Below are 20,252 nucleotides of genomic sequence, written 5' to 3'. Positions count from 1 at the left end.
TAGAGACAGAGAGAGAATGACAGACAAACAGAAAGAGACACAGAGAGAGACAGAGAGAGAGAGAGGGAGCAAGAGAGAGGGATAGTGGGAAAGGGAACATGGAAGAAGAATAGGGAGCAGGGAGTAACATTATATTTATGGACACTGCTGTTAATCTTTCCTGCAATGTTGGACCCAGCAATAAAAATAGAATTTCAGTAAATTGCACACAGTTCTTTGTGGGAAAAGCTGAACTGCACATCGATGTAGTCCTATTTTCGTATAAAGAACCATATCCAACTCAGATTTCAGATATGGCTGCTTGTCCTGCAGAGTAAAATTCAGCTCGTAAATTCATGACCAAACAGCACATAAGAATAAATTGTATGTAACCAAATGCAGCAAACTGGAATAAACTGTTGATCCAGTTGCATTTCACTAGTAGCCATGAGCCAGTGTCAAGTGCCTTGGTCTTGACACTTAACTAGACTTGGGCTTGAAAACCAATCTGTGTCTATGTTCTGGTAACCCAAAGCCGACAGAAAGCTAACAGAGGTCAGTAGAGGACACCATTATACACAGCATTCTTACACGCTGCCATTACACGTTAAGGAATTAAGGTCCTTACTAGGCCATAAGGTCCTGTTTCTCTTTCTCCTTTTGAACAGGGCCACAAAAACTAAGCTGTAGGATGATCATAAACAGAGGACGCTACCACCGCTAAGCTGAGTAAATGCCCTCAGTGCATGCTTGGTGGTAAACAGTTAGTGTTCATCTTATAGCTGCAGAATGGGTCTCTCTTCTGTTGGATGCCAAAGAGTGGCAAGATGTATTGTATAACCAGAAATCTTCTTCCAGTTTGATGTGAATTAGAGCTATTTCTCATGTGAACTTTACAATACATTTGTTGTATACATTGTGTGCAAAACATCCAAGCTGTTTCTTCAAGCTCTTGCTTTAGCTGTGGAGGTTTCTAATAATACAGGTTGTATACCTGTTTTTGTATGTGTTCCAAAGACACACAGCATGAATAAGGCTAACGGTATTCAAGGAAGCGCAGGTTGATTTTCAAGGCAGAAAGGGGAGATGCTCACAAGCATCTCTGAATCCCTCTGCCTCTGTACTGGATGAACCATGTCATCCATAATTTACACCTCCCGTCCCCCCTCCCCTCTGTCTATTCTGAGCCTAGAGAGGACAGGAACAAGGTTGGGGAACACAGTGTTCCACAGCTACTGCGCAGCATAATCAACGTCACACACACACACACGCGCGCTCACACGCACACACACGAACGCACATTGCTCGCTTTCATTCACCCACATTCTCATTAAGATTCTCTTATATTCACTCACAAACTCACACCCACATGAAGATGCTGAAAGATACTCAGTTTCGATACAATTCACATACATTATGTAGAAGATGTAGAGATTATGAAGTCGGGTCTCTGCTGGATCACTGGCTTTTCTAAAATATGGATCTGGCACCCCTTTAAATGTGTCAACACCCATCATATGTAAGACTATTTTGTAGAAGCTGCTGGAAGGGGCCATTTTCAGTTACTTCTCTTACCAATCTTCTTACCAGTCTTTGGCCTACGGAAGTTGCTCAGCACGGGTTAAATTGCCTCACAAAGCCGTTTAAAGCTTACAACAGAAATGAGGCCATTGTTTGGCTGTTCTCACTGTTCACATAGGAAAGGTTTTCTTTGAAGTGTCAAATGGTCAGTAAAGAAGGGTATGTGTTCCCCAGACAGCAGTTCTCTTAGCTGATTGACCTTCATTCCTCTATACTTTAATAATAATGATATAATCTATTCATATATTTCCTTAATATTTCTGGAAGCAGTGCATGAGCATGAAGGCTTCCAGTCACCAAACTGACAGTGCTTTAATGGTGAAACTGTAACAGGTGACTGAAGTTTACAAAAGTGTGGCTAGTTATCACATCTTTGATATGTTTTCAGTTGTTTGTCTTTGGTTCACTGAAACAGTATTGAAGCACGCCCTGCCAGTAGCACTAATTGCAGACGTACAACATCAAATAAAGACATGTCTGAAACTGTGAAATGCAGTGAGGAATTTGAACCTTTTGGCCTTAACAGGTTCTTCTTTCCTTTAAATATCAAACAGGTGTTTTGAACCTTCAGGCTGTGTGTGAATGAAATACATTCACTCTCTCTCTCTCTCTCTCTCTCTCTCTCTCTCTCTCTCTCTCTCTCTCTCTCTCTCTCTCTCTCACACACACACACACACACACACACACACACACACACACACACACACACACACACAAATTCCCTGACAGAATAGAGTCTTCCTCTCTCAGAGTTGTTCAGGGTTACGAAAAATAGGAAAAGCAAGTTTCTGTGTGTAGCTTGGGGGGGGAGGGTGTGTGGAGATAAAACTCTGTATCTGTGTACATGAAAGAACATCTGTGTGTGTGTGTGCGCGCGTGTGTGTGCCTGTGTCTGTGTGTAATCAGCTTTTATCATCCCTGTGAGAGAATGACCTCAGTTTAAACTCCAACTTTAAGTCAAAACATTGCACAACTGAATTATTAAGGCTTTTTAAAATGTTTAATAAATGAAATTTTTTGGATTCTGAAAAAAAGAAAAAAGAAATCCCAGGAAAGGTGGAACACTACAGATGTTAATAAAAAGAAAGATGAAAGAGTGAAAGATGACAAATACAGGGGTGTACACAAGGGTTTATTCGAATCATTTAATGGTATGACTGACATATCTCACAAAAGTGTTATTTTATCACGTTACCAGCCTCACCTAGCCTTGAAATAATAAGTGTACTAGCACATTCCTTTATGGGGGCACACCATAGCACTAGAATAATGTGGGTGGTATTCCACAATGACATTGCCTCAGTACCACATTGTAGATACTATTCTACAATGCCATAGTAGTTTGATACGGGTGGTGGGACAGTGCTTTCAAATGCCATGATCCAGGCAGACTGGTTCAGATCAGTAATGACTTCCTTTAAATATTAGCCCCCCAAAGACTGATGCTTGAACTCCCTCAAGAGCTTAACCCAGAGGTGTAACTCTGGACCTCAAGAGCTTAACCCAGAGGTGTAACTTTGGATCTTGAGTCCAGTTCCTGGACCTGGGTTTTGTGATCACAGGTAACTGTGTGGACACATGTGCTCCCCCACTGTCATCTTGTCTGACTCTGAGATAAAGGGAAGTTAATCTGGAGTACCTGAACTCTGTAGGCTATGATTTGAATAACTATGTTCTATATAATTAAATTAACCACCAGAGATTACACAATCAAGCAGATTTTGAATTGCAGGTCCAAAAATGTATATCTAAGCCTTGAAGGCCTAATCTTTGTTGTTGATGCTGGACTTAGGTTTTTTTTTTTGCCTCTATCTACAGTTCCTGGTAGCTTTATTTCAGCTTGACCACACGTTCAAGTTTTGCTGGTCTGAGAAAACCACTTATCCTCAGTCAACCCTGTCTGAATGGAACAACCAGGACGGTGGCTACCAGAAGCAGGAGCTGTATCAGTCGGCCGGGAAAAACTGTGCCAGGGAAACGGAGGCACGTCTTGGCTCTGAAATAACTAATGTGCCGCCGAAGACAACCACCCACGTCGGTGGTTATTTTCGCTGAACAGGTCTTGCTTTGCATGACGTGGTGTGTGCATGAGTGCGTTTGTGTGATTGTATAATAACTGCGTGAGAGGTGAGCGGATATGTGATATGTGAGAGGAAAGTACTTGAATGGAGTTCCCACTACTCCTCATTTCTGGTCCCCAGAAAATCAAGTTGACAGCAGGATCGAAAGCTCATACATCATTTTTATTATCCATGGCAAGTTCATGACCTTTCATACACAAACTCTCCAGCTGTGACTTTAAGCTTTTAACCTTTTATATATGTGTGCTCTCATGCAAACACCCACTTTAAAGCTTTTAGTGGCATATATTATTTCCTTTCTGATGATTTGGTCTATAATAGAAATGACATCCTGTTCAATTATACAGAAAGGAAAGTTTGGTGCCTGAGAACTTGATGGAGTTGGGCCCACACCTGTAAACACTATCTCTGTTTCATAAAATTCTTAGTCAACTTTGGGACAAATGGGGGACAAATAAACCCGAAATACCCACACAATAACCCGTCTAACACCCCAGTCAGACTGTGTGATTTGTGAGGAGCGCCTGGTCCAGCTCAAGGCTCCTGTATGCCTACTGGCTCCACACTCCACTCCTTTCTCCACAGCCTTGCGCAGTATGGGGGATTAGTGCCAGGATTAGTCGCGTTGTCTCTGTGGTTCTGGCCGCTCTGAGCTGTTGTGCCGCTTTGGACCGGTTTGTGTCCTGATCTCATTTAGGTGACAGCGAAAGAGAGCGAGAGAGGCTGTGTGATTTACCTATATGATTTCTACACTGTTTTTGTCAGTTGTTGCTGGTCATACGCAGCACTCAGTAGCCGTGGTGCACAGCAGCCGGGGAAGCTGGGGGGTGGGGGTGGGGGTGGGGCTGGGGTGGGCTGGTGGGGGGGTTATCACATTCCTTACACAAACCAAAGCAAGCATGAACACGTTCCCATGCAAGGGTTAGCACTGTAGAATGTGGAAGAGCTTTTGAACTAAACGACCAGGGTCATCACACTGAGTGAGTCAGTGAGATTTTAATCAGGCTATACTGGTGTAGCACACCACACTCCTGCAGAATACACTCAGCTTGCAATTTGTATGTGTGAAGGTCTTCCAGTGCCAAAGTCAAGCCTTTGCTATGGCCTCTATGCAAGTGAGAGGTTCATGTATTCAGAACTCACCATCCCTCTAGCTGGGTTTATCCTCTAACATTGCTTCCACCATTGCAGAATCAGTGCTAGTTTCTCAGTAGCAGCGGGGTTGGCACAGGGTTGGTGACACTTCAGGGGTTTAGGCCAACCCAGGAGGAGCACATCTGATTCCACTTGTTTAATCAGATGGTCTGTTGCCTTCAAACAATAATGTGCTCCTGTTTGGTTGCAGTGAAACCCTTCATCCGCACTGGTGCTCCTCTGGGAAGACTAGACATATCCGCTCCATAGACTTCACAGTAAAGCCAACATACTGCAAGAGAAGACTGACTTCTGAAGTTCTGAAACTTCACATTTATGCATGATATTGTTGTTCTGGTACCCTGAAACACATCTGTGAATGTTCCGGTACCCTGAAATAAACTCTGTGAATGTTCCAGTACCCTGAATCACTTCTGTTTGTGAATGAAGCGCTTGATCATTACCCATGCCAGTCTGCTCCAGGCAGTGCTGGTCACAGGGAACACTAAACACTGCACAGTGTTTTCAACCTGGGCCTGGAGCCAAAGAACTCTTCTAGAACAGAACGTAAGCTCAGGGAAGCTGCAAATCCATTTCAGTTAAGATAGACTCCATGCAGCTGATTGGAAAAGAAACCAGTTATTGTCCATCTTTCCTCTGACAAAACTCTGAGTGCTTATATAATTAATAGGGAAAAGCAACATCCACTTCAAATGAACTCTTTTCTCACTTAAAACAAATAATCTTATCCAAGAAAATTAAATATTTTCAGAGAGTGCGTTTTTAAAAGAATAACGCTTAGGTGTCAGTGAGGTCCATTGTGAGAGATGCTCTTGTCAAGCATCTGACAGAAGTTTCCCAGCAGGTGTGTCTATGGTGTAATGGCAAAGAGCTCAGGTCAGAGCAGAGGGCCCAACCTCACAACTGTGTGATGTAACTACTTGGGTTGCTTTTATGACTAGATTAAAATTACATGGTTGTCTAAACATGCAGCTCAAAATGGTACCCAGATGATAAGGCAGATGTGGCATTGTACCAGATGTCAGGATTGTTCTGATATTAGACTGATGAGCCCTGCTCTCTCTCTGTCTCTCTCGCTCTCTGTCTGTCTCTCCTACAGACACACACATACACAAACTCTTACTTTATCCATTGTAACCTACAACACATACCTGCTACATTTTTAGATTTTGTATAAAGAATTGTAAAAAGAATTTTATCCCATTTGCCCCTTAAGGTTCCCATAGGTTTTCATGTTTTCATCATCAGGACTTTTGCTCCATCCAGCCCCAGAAAAGGTCCAGAGGAGGCCCAGATAAGCTGCGTTCTCCTGTCTCCCTCCATGCTTTATGGGTCCCAGGAGGGCAGCAGAGACCCAGAGAAGGGACAGGCTAAATTAAGGCAGGAAGGTCACCCTATACACATGCGCATGCACGTGTGTGTGTGTGTGTGTGTGTGTGTGTGTGTGTGTGTGTGTGTGTGTGTGTGTGTGTGTGTGTGTGTGTGTGTGTGTGTGTGCATGCATGGGCATATGTGCTACATGAGTGCATAAACAGGTTGAATAGTGTTACATTGTTTACTTGGCTTAAGGCTTCAGCACTACAGAAGAAGCTACTCGAAGCTGAGCAGTGCCACATTCAGCAGGCTGATGCCAAGGTACACCTCAACTACTTCAACAGTTTCTGCTTCTGCTACAAACAAAGGTTTGAAGCTACATGTTTTAATACTTGAATATCAGTTTTTGACTCTTTCAGCTGACCCTGTCTTTTCTTAGGTTTAGTCACCATCAGTTAGGCTTGTAAACAACTTCCTTCACATGAAGCCTGACACTGGGCCTCTTCCAAATGCTGTCTGTTCAAATTCCCCTAAAAGGTTAAGAGAGAACACAGACTACCATGTTCTATATGTCAGTTGAAGAGTCCCCAGTCATAGACACCATGTGGCACAACTTCCACTCAAACTTAGGTCTCCATGGAAAGACTCACCTCTGCATTGTGAAAACAACACTTTAACTATATAAAACATCCATAAGTTGCCATTGTTAAGAAGTTAGTCTCTCAGGTAATGGCTAAAATTAGGCTTTGGCACTGGAAATGATGTCAGTCAGTCACTGAAGATGGGTAATACCCATCAGTAGCTCCTACCAGCGGCACCAGTGACTGATCACCTTCCACACATTGGTGTGTTTGTCAGATCATAGAATCCTGGTTTGATTTTGTCTTATTGCAGGCAGATGACTCCTTCAGTCACATCACTCCTTGAAAGTTACAGGATCTATTTGATCATAGTGATCTCAAAGTGCTCTAGCAAACAGGGGGCTGAGAATGGCTGCAGTGATTTGGGTCAATAATAATGATATAATGTGCTTCATAAGAGAGTGAGTAACCCTGTGAGGAATAAGTGATATTTCCTGCTGTCTGTATCTGGGAAAGAGTCTGTTTACCTGAATTTGTGTGAGAAGGGCATTTCAGTGGCAGCAGCCCGCTCTGATCCATGTGTCATTCCAAATAAAGCATTGATATGCAAAATTTTCTCCTTTAAAGCAACATTAGTCTCCCCCTCACTCACACAGATGCATATATGCACACACGCACACACACACACACACACACACACACACACACACACACACACACACACACACACACACACACACACACACACACACACACACACTCAGGGCTTGGTTCCGGTTAAAAGCGGACTTCACATCACTGACGTCAGTTGTTTACCATCTTCCAGGTCAGCTCTCATTCTTTTCTTTGGCTCTGAGGCTTAGATTGGCTTTCCTTTGCTCTGTTTCTCACCCCCCCCCACCCCCCACCCCAAACATACACACCCCACACGGGGTGTTATGTAACCTGTTCCTGCTCGGTGACCTGCTGTGAAGTCAGCTGTACAATTGTTACATTAGAGCTTTGATGTGACCAGATCAATGGCACACCACTAGAGAAGCTTGCTGCCAGAGAGGTAGATTTAGAGGGCTGGAAGGTAGAAGGAGAGGAGAGTAGAAGAAAGGAGAGAAGAGGAGAGGTTTGTACATCCAGGGGTTCCTCTTCTGCTGCTGCGGATCTGATGTAAACATACCAGGCTTGTGTGTGACTGTTTTTGCTGCGCAGTTCTCCCTCACTCTGCTTGCATACTGCGCGATTGATCGCACCCTAGTGGAAAACATCGGGCCTACACGCATTAGTGTTTTCTCAAGTTCTAGAGCGGGATTAATAATAACGGAAAGTGTTGGTAATGATGAATTGAAAATATTTGACCCATTACCGCTACAAATGACATTCTGGTTCTCGCCATCTCCTTTTCATCCTTAGCCATGCTAGCATTTTGGGGTGGTGATTTCTTCAAGGATCAAAATGCTAGTATATGTGTTCAGTTAAACTCTTGACATATGATGATTTACATAGTGACAAAATTAGCTTACATGAAGGGCAATGGACAATCTTCTGTTTTTTGTCAAAATCATGAATATCTACACACACGCACACAGACGCACACACACACACACACACACACACACACACACACACACACACACACACACACACACACACACACACACACACACAAACACACACCCTTGCATGAGTGTCATACTGAAAAATACCTAAGCTGTGATGTGATAGAGCAAACAGTTCTGAAGAGCCCTGCGGTGTTTCCATGTACATGAATGGGGTCATAAAAATATGTTGGAATCTGTGAAATGTATTTAGCCCTGTTTTTTCATTAAGTGTTACAGAGTGCCACTGCACACCCTTACGTTTTGAACAAATCTAAGTGGTTAACTTACACATCTCTGCGTTCATACTTTGATAAACTGTATTGATATAAGTGACTGAAATGCCCAAACTATTAATCAGCTTAGTACCTGGATGAGTATTACTTTTGCAAGCCTGTTACCTAACATCCATCCATCCATCCATCCATTTCTTGAAAAATAATGTTTCAGGAAAATGCTAAGCATACAGTAAAAGTGTCCCTGATCAATCAAACATCAATGCACTCAATGGCAGACTCTGGAAGAGGGGCCCCATGGTTGAAAAAAGCATTGCTAAAGTGCCCTATAGAGCAGCAAAAACAACAGGAAGTGCCCTATTCCTTGCCATTCATATGGGTAAAAAATGCCCTCTAGAGTGGCCCTTCATGTAATAAATTATGATTATGTGCCCTCCAGAGCAAGAAAATCTTACCACGCGTCTTGCTAGTGAAGAAAATGTGATGAAATGCACTATAAGGTGTTCTGGACTACACTTGACAATCCCTATGGTAATGTAGGGATTGTAATGTTCATACTGCTCCTATATTACAGTGTACCTCAGGGTGCCCCTTCCAGTAGAGAAAATGTGATGCAATGCTGTATAGGGTACACCTACAGGTACACATGAAGAAGTAACTATTTAGGTGCTCTTCTTATGGAGAAGTGCCCCTCGAATGGTTTGAATGTGATGCAGTGCTGTAAAGGGTGTTCCTACATGTGTGAGAATGTGGGAAGTTTTCTATTGCCCATCCAGTGAAGAAGATGTGGTGCAAAATAGGCACCCTCACAAAAGGATAAACTTGATGTTCCCTACAGGTGCCATTCTGATTAAAATCTTGCCCTTGAGAAAACACGAAGAAGTGATCTTGCAATGCAGAGAAATAAATCCCAGTGAAGAGTATGAGTTAGTGCCCTATAGCCTCCCATACACTGTGCCTTTTCCAAAGTGGGTTCCATGATGACCATTTAGGGGGACCATCAAATACTTTAAGATTTTTAATTTACCTACCAAACCTGCTTACATATAGGTGAGATTACAATTTTAAAATCAGGATAGCCTAATAACATAATGATATTCAAGAATGAAGACTATTTCATCATATATGATCCATCATGGCTTTTTGTTTACGTCACCAAGTTGTGCTGTACATGCCCTTTTTATTTTTCACTCCTGCCTTTCAAACAGCCTGAGTCCACCATTGACCTTACTGTTTATGTTCTGTAGCCTAACATGTATGCATTCTGCATGAACACAATGTACCCAGCTGTTCATCATTAAAGGAGCGAGAAGGGAATCAAAAACAAGAACTTTGTGACCCAGTTCAGCTCTTTGGTTTTTTTTTCACCACATTCTGCTGAGTTTTTTTTTTCCTGTTTTACCCAACTGCTGTACCTATGATATGTTCTATTTTACTCTCTTTGTGAGAACAAAATGTCCCCTATAGTGACAGTAAAATTTGCTGCAAAACAAAAAATGCAGCTTTCAGATGGAAACTAAAAGATACAATGGATTTCCCTGTGGTCACTGAATTGACAATTTTGGCTAACGTGTATATCTACAGTTTGACACTCAGTAATGACAACAGCATCAAAGATAATACAAGAATAAGAGTATGCCTCTACAGACGTATATGCTGCCTTTTATGGAGATTCTTTGGTATTCACTGGTAGCAGTGTGTGAAAGGGGACTGATCCCTGGTCTAGAAATGACACATGGCTTCCTCTTTGTATTCATGGTTGCCCTATAGAATGCCCCACTAAGCATTTCCTGTTGATGTGTATTGGGTACTTAAGGTTGTATACTACATATATGATGCCTTTATTAAGAAGCTTATTTTATTTTGGCTTCAGTGTTCGATAGCGTATGGGCCCAGGCTTATAAAATTGCAGTAACTGAATTCACTTGAGAGCCTTGCAAATTTAATAATAATGCAGTTATAGCAGAATTAGCTTACTATACTATGGTCGGGTGTGGAAGGCAAATCTGTCACAGAAAAAAAAAAAAAATTACTTGTAGCTTTAACACTCAGTCTATTGACTGAATGTGTTACCAAACAGGCAAATCTTCCAAAACCAGTTCCTCATATCTGAGAAAGGCTTATGGCGCCACCTCATGGACTTTCATACCTCATGGAACGAAATGAAAGCCAGATGTACACTTTCCTGCATAGGCGCATTCTTGATGATTATATTTGTTCTGAAATCTATATCTTTTGTTCATACTGACAAAAATATAATATTTAGATTGTAGTCTAACAAACAATGCAGGCACCTTTTGATATATTACATTTACTGAATCATAAGGCCAGTGAGTTTAAATTGTGCAAACCCATTTCACCAGTTCTTCTTACTACACTGCTAATAACAAATTCAAAAGTAAAATATAACTATTCTCCGAGCAGAAAGAAATTTACTACGGGTTATAGAAACAGAAACTATCTACACAGAGCACAAGATATTCAGCATACTTGGACTAAATAAAAATGAGCCAACTGCGCAGATGTGTGCGACGCTCGAACGCGACCAGAAAACAACATTTTGTCGTCATTTCCTTTTGTTACACCATGAAGCAACATTAGAAACAGTTAAACATTATTAAGTATCTAGTTTAATTCAATTTATATTTAAAACGTAGTTAGTAGGCAGTACACCAACAGAACTCAAAATACATTGACATTTGTTAGCTATCGAATCAGATGTTGGCTAAACGTTACGGTTTCTAAGGGAGGTTTTAGTTGTCGACTTCCGCCACAACACGAGAAATAATTAAGCTAGAAACAACGAAAAGGCTGGAAGTTTGGCAGTCCTGTGAAATTTGACCAAAATTCGTATATCCTCAGGTTTGTTGCTTTTTGGTTTTCATTTTCAGCTTTATTTGACGTTTATTAAGATATCAATCTCAGATCGACTCAAATCAATAGCAAATATAACGTTAGCTAACCAACCAGCTAGCTAGCTAACCCATTACAAGCCCCTTCCATACTGGTAGCTTTCAGTATTTTTACATGCAAAACAATTAGCGTGCGAGTACTAGCAAAATCGGGTTATGGAAATAATTCGACTAAAATGTTTTCATGCCCAGGAACACGATTACGTAAAAAACATGAGATCGGGGTCATAATAGCCTTAGCAGTAGCGAAAATGCCAGTGATTTCACGATTTGTGTCAAAATATCCTGCTGAAGCAGATAGCTATAATATGCAGTATGTAGCAGATATAATGAAGGAGTATGGCAGGCTTACTCGCTAACAAGCTATGTGGTGGTTGTGATTTTGAACACCCAAAACCAAAGATCAATAACTACCCCCCCCCCCCCTCTAGAGAGAGATAGATAGTGTGTGTATATATATGCATATAAATAAAACATGCATCTACAACAATCTAAGCATAAACTGAAGTATTGGTGATGCACAAGTGCAGTAAACCTTGGTATGATCACTCAAAAAGGTAGAATAATTCGAAAGAACACATGATATCCTGCTTAGAATGTTGTCTTGTAATCATCTACAACAATGTTCTTATTATTATTATTCATTTCAAGATGTTAATTGTGTATTGTAATTAACCCAACTGATTCCATGCACCATAAAAGGCAGCAAAACACTTGAATTATTGTCATCATGCCTCCCTAATTAAAATCAGCCACATGTGAATAATAATAATAATAATGATAATGATGACAATAATTTTAGCCCCAAAGCCTAAAATTATGCATAGTTGGCATTAATTTTGTAGTTGATTTTCAAATATTAGTCTGAATAACCTCTCTAAGGTAATTGATTAGCTGAAGCATCTGTGACCCCACAGTGATGATCTGATTATTTTATTGTGTGCCTATATTGGGCTACATTCTGCAGCTCTGACTAACTTCCATAACCTTTAAGCAAATGGCAGTGTCTGAAAAGGCATTGCAGAACTCAATAGGAAGAGACCTTTAGGACCATTAATTACCTGATTCTGTTTGAGAAGTAAATGTAAAAACGGTTACAAACAAACCCTTGTGTATTGACTCAGCACTGTGTTTGTATATATTTCTTTAAAAGGCATACTCAGTAGTGATGGAGGGAACTTCTAAAAATGATGGTGAATCACAAATGTCTGTTGCTGCTCAAGTTCCGTTCATTGACCTGTGCACAGTCCTTGAGAAGATCCAGAAAGCCAAACTTCGACCTGATAAAGCTAAATTCTTAAAAGATTTCATGGATTCATGGAGAAAGTTTCATGCTGCCCTTCACAAAGACAATCCCAACACTACAGACTCATTCTACCCAGCCATGCGTCTCATAGTGCCTCCATTTGAAAGGGAGAGGATGGCATATGGTATCAAAGAAAACATGTTGGCGAAACTCTATATCGAGGTTTTGGGCCTCCCAAAAACAGGACCAGAAGCAACTAAGCTTCTTAATTACAGAGCTCCCACTACATCTCAAGGGGAATCAGGAGACTTTTCCCTTATAGCTTACTTTGTCCTCAAAAAGAGATGCCCAAGCCAGGGTAACCTAAGCATTAAGGAGGTCAACAACTTTTTAGACTCAGTAGCTATGAATAATGCCAGCAAACAGAAAGACCTTGTGAAGAAAAGTCTTTTACATCTGATTACTCAGAGCTCAGCACTGGAGCAGAAGTGGCTTATTCGTATGATCCTGAAAGACATGAAGCTTGGCGTTAGCAAGGAAACAGTGCTCCAGGTATTCCACCCAGATGCTCCAGAGCTTTACAATGTCACTACAGACTTGGATAAGGTATGTAGACAGCTACATGACCCCTCCATTACATTGACTGATGTGTCAATTGGGTTGTTCTCTGCCTTCAAACCTATGCTGGCGGCTGTGGCCAACATCCCCCAAGTGGAGAAACAGATTGGAAATCAGCCCTTCTATATTGAGACCAAGCTGGATGGTGAACGCATTCAACTTCATAAGGATGGGGATGTATATAAATACTATACACGCAACTCATTTGAGTACACACAGCAATTTGGGGCCTCGCCACTAGAGGGGTCCCTTACACCATACATCCACAATGTCTTTAAGTCTCATGTGGTCACCTGCATCTTGGATGGGGAGATGATGGCTTACAACCCCACCACAGAGACCTTCATGCAAAAAGGCAGCAAATTTGATATCAAGAGGCTTGTGGATGACTCCGAGTTACAAACATGTTTTTGTGTGTTTGACGTACTGCTCGTCAATGACCGGAAGTTTGGAAATGAGCCTCTCAAGAAGCGTTATGACACCCTCCAGACTGTCTTCATGCCTGTTAAGGGCCGCATCCAGCTGGTGCCTAAAACCGAAGCCAAAGCCATTAAGGAAGTTGTAAACGCCCTCAATGAAGCCATCGACAATCGGGAAGAGGGGATCATGGTAAAAAACCCTCTGTCCATCTACAAGCCAGATAAACGTGGCGAGGGCTGGCTGAAGATTAAACCTGAGTATGTGGATGGTCTGATGGATGAACTGGATTTGCTGATAGTTGGAGGCTATTGGGGGAAAGGTAGGCGGAGTGGGATGTTGTCCCACTTCCTCTGTGCCGTTGCTGAAACTCCAAGTCCTGGAGGGAAGCCCACAGTGTTCCATACAGTCTGTCGCATCGGATCAGGCTACACCATGAAGGAGCTTTATGATCTTGGCTTGAAACTGGCCAAACACTGGAAAGTTTACCGCAAGATTGACCCTCCTCCAGCCATTTTATGTGGAACAGAGAAGCCTGAGGTTTACATTGAGCCACAAAACTCTGTGATCATTCAGGTCAAAGCAGCGGAGATTGTAGCCAGTGACATGTATAAAACTAACTGCACATTGCGTTTCCCCAGGATTGAGAGAATCAGAGAAGACAAAGAATGGCATCAGTGCATGACCTTGGATGAGCTAAGTCAATTCTGCACTAAAGCCTTTGGTAAGCTGGCGTCCAGACATCTGTACATCCAGGAAGACCAGCCAGACAAAAAGAAACGTAAACTTGGGCCCAAGCCCAAAAGGACTATTGGTATTGTGGACCACTTCAGGTCCCAAGACCTGTCAGCAGTTACCAAAGAAACAGACATGTTTGAAGATGTAGAATTCTGTGTGATGAGCGGAAGTGACACGCATTCCAAGGCTGAGCTTGAGAAGACCGTGGTCCGCTGTGGCGGCATCGTGGTGCAGAACCCTGGGAAGGACACGTACTGTGTGATTGCTGGGGTGGAAAACATGAGGGTGAAGAACCTCATTGGTGCCGACCAGTATGATGTGGTGGGTGCCTCCTGGCTGCTGGAATGTCTGGACAGGAAACAGGTGCTGCCATGGCAGCCACGACACATGATCCACATGTCGCCTTCTACAAGGGAGCACTTTGCCGAAGAGTATGACTGCTACGGAGACAGTTACTATGTCGACACAGACGAGCAGCAGCTGCGGGATGTCTTTGGCAGGGTCAGACTTGTGGAAATGGAGGTTGCCTCTGTGGCTTCAGTAGAAGAGAAGTATGGTTGGGATGACTTGCCAACCAGCATGTTTAGACCTTGTTGCGCCTACTTTGACCGGTATGGTGACATCGGAGACCCGAAAAGTTTCATCCAAGGGTCATGCCTGAACTCCCGGGCCCTGGAGTTCCGCTTTCATGGAGGCACAGTGATAAAGAGACTAAAAGAAGGCATCTCGCATGTTGTGGTGGCAGGGGAGGAGAGAGTGCAGGACCTGAGGACACTGAGGCGTCTCTTCACAAAGAAGTTCAAGATAGTTAGAGAGACATGGGTAACTGAATCTGTTAAGGCAGGGCACTTATTGAATGACAATGACTACCTCATGTAATAGTGGAGGCCACCACACCATTTAGAGACTGCAACCCGTTTATGATCATTGTTGAGATGATCATCTTTGACTTTTTAGCAATAATAAGTTTGCACAGGCAATATGTGCCTTTTTAGACTACCATTTTAGATTTACATAAATAAGTACATTTTTATTTAGACAAGCTTTATTTGGATTCCTTACAGAAAGTGTGGATCATGTGAATATAATATTTTAATTTATTAGTTTTTTTTAGTTTTATGTAAGATGGTTTCATGTTTCATAAGAATGACAGAATAAGGTTGTTTTTACAGTTTATCTTTCTATATGACAAAAATTAAAGATTGGTGAAGTGAATTAGAATGTTGATGGTATTGTAAATAATAATGCTTTGTCAATTTGTGAAGTCATTCAGTATACTTACATCTGTCAAACCAGTGTGTTTAGGTGAGGCCTAAGCAATTTGGTTCTTTAGCAAGCTTGACACATTTCATTTAGACCACTTGAAGAATACAGAATTTATAAATTGTTTGTTGACTTTCCGATTGTTTTGTATGTGAGCTTTAAGTAATCTTTCAGCAGTTTCACTTCAATAACATGATCTATACTGAAAAGTGATTTGCTCTTTCCATAATGGTAATAGCAGCTTGCCTAATATTGGTTCTACCAGTTCAAATCAAATTTCTTTTGATTTGAGGATTATGTTCACATATGTTATATTGAGCTTGCCTGGTTTGTTTCTTTTAGCTCTATTGAAAACATTGATGACATTCTTCCTCTAAAAGCACCATTTCAGTGAACCTGAAAATGAGGTTTCTCAGCATCATCCCCTGATACACACACACACAGAAGATGCACACAGGATGCACACAGGGACATACATAGCCCTGAAGGGATGAGAGGAGCTTAAGAGCCCCTTATAAAAGGTAATCCAGGGGGAATGAGGAAATCGTGTTGCCAGAGGGTTTGGAAAGGTGAGCGAGGGCATGCCAGGTAGGACAGCCGGAGTCTGAGCTGAAATGGCTCCCCTGAGCATGTTAGAGGGGTGCACCCACCTCTAAAAGGTTCCTGTATGGAAAGGTCAGCGAAGTAGCAAGGGACCACCCGCATCAGCATGCGCCGTAATGCATCCGCCTCAGGCGAGTAGATATTGCCCTTAGCTGCGGTTCTGTGACCTGTTTGTGGTCTGTCTTATTAGAGCTAGGTTTAAGGTATGGGGAATGAACACTGGTCCCAGATCAGTGCAAATGCCTTTTTGTCTGTTATGGCCTTTACCCAGCCCTGTTTTATGTTATATATGGGTGAGATTTATTATTTGTGAACTGTAGAGGGAGCACTTTGCTACTTTGCAGTAAGGGCCAATTGTGTTTTGAAATGTACATTTAGTAGAGTCCTTTCAAAGAACTACACCACCAAGCAAAATGTATTATTACTGAAATTATCATAACTAATGTTATGTGTCTTAAATCATTCAAAGTCTGTACAGATCATTTAAAGTCTGTCTTGTCATAGGAGTTAGAAAAGGTTGTTTAAATAGGGATAAACATGATCTGATGCTACTGATCCTACTCGATAATTGATGGCTCAGCTCTCAGTAGAAGTCTTAATCAGTTAGCAGTGGTAATTGGGCATACCTACTAAACATTCCAGAGAGAGGGGATCCATTGCTTTAGGCCTTGACATGAATAAATTGTTTGGAAATGGTTATGTGCCTTTGACAGAAATGAGGCACCCCATGTAGAGAGCCAGCAGACGTTTACTAATAATGGCTAGATTTGCCTTGCAAATGAGTGTTCTTTGGCTCTGGGGACGTGCTACCTTCGCGCTGGGAGTCCACTGACTGCTTTTGTATAACTAACCCCCTCCCCTCCAAAATTTCTCCAATACTTCAAGGTCCATTTCTGTATAAAAACGCTCAAGAGTAGGACAAACAACGGTGAAAATGTGCATTCTGTTTTGGCTTCTGCTTGCCCCTCTGGTGATGTTTCAAATCTCAGAGGCAGGTTACTGAAAGGTGAAGGATGTAGCTGGCGCCATTAGGGGAGTTCTGATGTTTCAGCGTCTTCAGCGCACACCCACACAGAGCATGACCCTGACAGCCGTGGCCTGCAGCAAATGTGGAAGGAGCATGAATGTCCGGTTTTGGGGGAATTGTTGATCCCGGATCACCTAATGCGTTTATTTGCGCAGTATCGAGGATATCAAGGTGAACAGCCTGCGGTATTTGTTTGGGCATGCATTTGTCTTTCTGCGTAGCTGCAGAAGTAGGCCGTAGCTACATCATCTGAATGGCACACCGTCTCTTGTTCTGCTCCGTTTCTAATCTCTTTTGAATGAAGCGGAATAAAGCGGCGAACATGGGCTCAGGCTGGCGTGCGGATCTGTGCCACAGCTTCAGTCCAGCTGGCTCCCCTTGCTTCTGCCTCCTGCCAAATGCTGCTCTTATTGCTATTATTGTCGTAACCAGCAGCGTCGACTATTGGACTTCTCTTCCGGGATAGTTTGTAATGGTTCCATTACTGTACATGGATGGGGTGAGTCCCTGGTGGCAAACAACTGGTCTGGTTAAAAAAATAAATAAAAGAAAAAGAATGATGAATTTAGAAGAATGCTGCATATAACGCATTCATTTCTCATGACTCCACATGTCGAGCTGTTGCATATAAAACATTTACACTGATTCCATGGCCCCACCTCTGCATATTATTTGTGATGACTACAATGCAGCACCCTCTCACTGCTCTGTGTCACAGGCATCAGTCTGACCCTTTCATTCTTATGAGGTGTACCTACTATGGTCTAGCTGGAATCCAGGGGTTCGGTGCGACACAGCTCTCTCCGGATTGGCTTTCTCCGCTATGTCCCATTTCTTGGCTGAGGATAAACCCATAGTCTAAGTGATTAAGTGCCATCTCTGACCTCCTTCCAAACTTTCCCTTTGAAGTGATAAAGCTTTTCCTAAAGAGTATGTAGAGGAGATTCTGGAATTGGGGACAGGATTGAGTGAATGGGGACATTTTTTTTTCTCTCTGGGTGAGACTAAGTTCATTAAAATGCATTATAGTTAACATCCCTGGAATATTAAATGCTTCGGGAGAGGAGTTTTCTTGCCAAAGACTAACAATGTGAATCTAATCACTTTTTCTTTGGTAAAGGGTAACTCCCTTGGCTCCAGCAGTTTTGCTTCCGTCTTCTTCAAAGTCCTTCTTTTTTCTTCAAAGTGCTCATTTTTGGCTCAAAGCAGATACTTTCCCTCAACCTTTAAATCAATGAAAGATAAATTTCACTTAGATTTCTGATTAAATTGCGAGATACTGACATTAACCTTTATAGCATCTGTCAATTTATCAGGACTCTGTTTAACTATGTGTGTATTTGTGTGTGTTGATATATGTATGTCTATATGTTTCATGCACATTGAGTACATGTGTGCATGTGTGTATAAAGGGAATGAATGCAGTGTCATGTGTCTGTAATGTAGTGAACCTCAGAGAACTGAGATGGTCTACGTTCCACTTTTGTCCTACTACTACTAATGATGTCATTGTGCCTTGGAAGAAGACATATACAAGGCCTCTGTCCTTGTGATTTGCTAATGAAAACTGCTTTGTAAGTAGAAGAAATGGTGCCCTCGTATAAAGCATTACCCTTGTATAAATATGACATGCACACAAATGACATCTGCATTCTTCATCTCTAATTTCTATCTATGAGACATAGATCTCTACTACACTGATATATATATATATATATATATATATATATATATATATATATATATATATATATATATATATATATATATTTTTAGTTATATGTGCGCATCCTGTATCTTTCTGCTGCTTCAGAGCCGTTACAGGAATGTATCCCTTTAAGGCATACGTTTTTCAGAGGCCTTCAGGTTCTAATGTATCCAGTTCTCTGTCACCACATACTTGGATGGGCACGTTGCCAAGGTGTGACGCCAAAGTGACGTAAAAGCTTTCTTCTTTCAACTCTGCCCCAGGCTGTACCATCTGGATGGATCTTTCACCTTTTCTCTAACACAGCACGTGAGACAGACTGGGACAAACCAGAGCTATTTGTGGGAGGGCTGGTTTTGAATGATAGATCAGCTGTCAAAATGGGGCATCCCTTACGCTCATTTGATTGGCTGGTTATTGTTTAATCACAGTTACATATGGCAATGGTGGTTAGACCCACATGCCTAAACACTGTTTAAAGAAGCTACATACCATACATGCTTATGTAGTGCCAGGTAAAAGGCTGAAACCCAAAACCGTGACATTGGTGACATTTATTCATGGTTTTCCTTGTGCATGTATTATGCTGTATGCATTATGTATATTTAAATACAGTTTTATTTTCAACAGCTAATCACTTGTCTCCCATCAGTCAGTTGATATTTTTATCTTCCCATTGATAAAGCCCCAGTAGGTTAACTAAAGAATGCCCATGTCAAAAGAGTATTGATTTTCTGCTTTGTCTGCGGATCAAGCTTCCCGCATCTGCCGCTGGTCTCTTCACTGTGAAGGGTGCAGACTGAGTCCCCACGCATTCACACTGTGCTCAGTTTGCATTGCCAAGAGGTTTTTTTCTCAATATGCATGAATATGAAGTATTGTGACTCTGAGTTTCCTTTCACACATTTCTAAACATATCACTGCTGAGATGCTTTAATTAAGAAAAGGACATGGATTGATTTTTGTAGCCTTCTTTTTAAATGTCATTAACAAAAAAAGAAAAAAAAAATTCAGTTTTGAAATCAGATTTTACCAGATAGGGAGCAGTTACTTTACATTAATATCTCTAACTATGAAAAAAAGATCAGTAAACAGTTTTACGTCCAAGTAAAGCTTTTTATTACTTAGGAAAAGAATTGGCGACTCAAAACAACAGATGATGTTAAACAAAAGTGTCAAAACAACATTGTTTAAATAAACACAT

At 41.7% G+C, this 20,252-nt stretch overlaps 1 protein-coding gene across 1 annotated transcript; it reads left to right on the top strand.

Annotated features, from left to right (window-relative positions):
• The first annotated feature begins 11,096 nt into the window (after window positions 1–11,096).
• Window positions 11,097–19,026, top strand: lig4 (ligase IV, DNA, ATP-dependent). The gene is made up of 2 exons (XM_027011828.3): window positions 11,097–11,378; window positions 12,582–19,026. The coding sequence occupies exon 2, from the start codon at window positions 12,597–12,599 to the stop codon at window positions 15,324–15,326; it is 2,730 nt and encodes a 909-aa protein (XP_026867629.2). The 5' UTR covers window positions 11,097–11,378; window positions 12,582–12,596; the 3' UTR covers window positions 15,327–19,026.
• Window positions 19,027–20,252: the final 1,226 nt, after the last annotated feature.

This window comes from Electrophorus electricus, chromosome 18 (genome assembly GCF_041902795.1).
Source record: "Electrophorus electricus isolate QZ-2024a chromosome 18, ASM4190279v1, whole genome shotgun sequence".
NCBI lineage: Eukaryota > Metazoa > Chordata > Actinopteri > Gymnotiformes > Gymnotidae > Electrophorus > Electrophorus electricus.
This window is presented reverse-complemented; position numbering and strand designations above follow the sequence as displayed.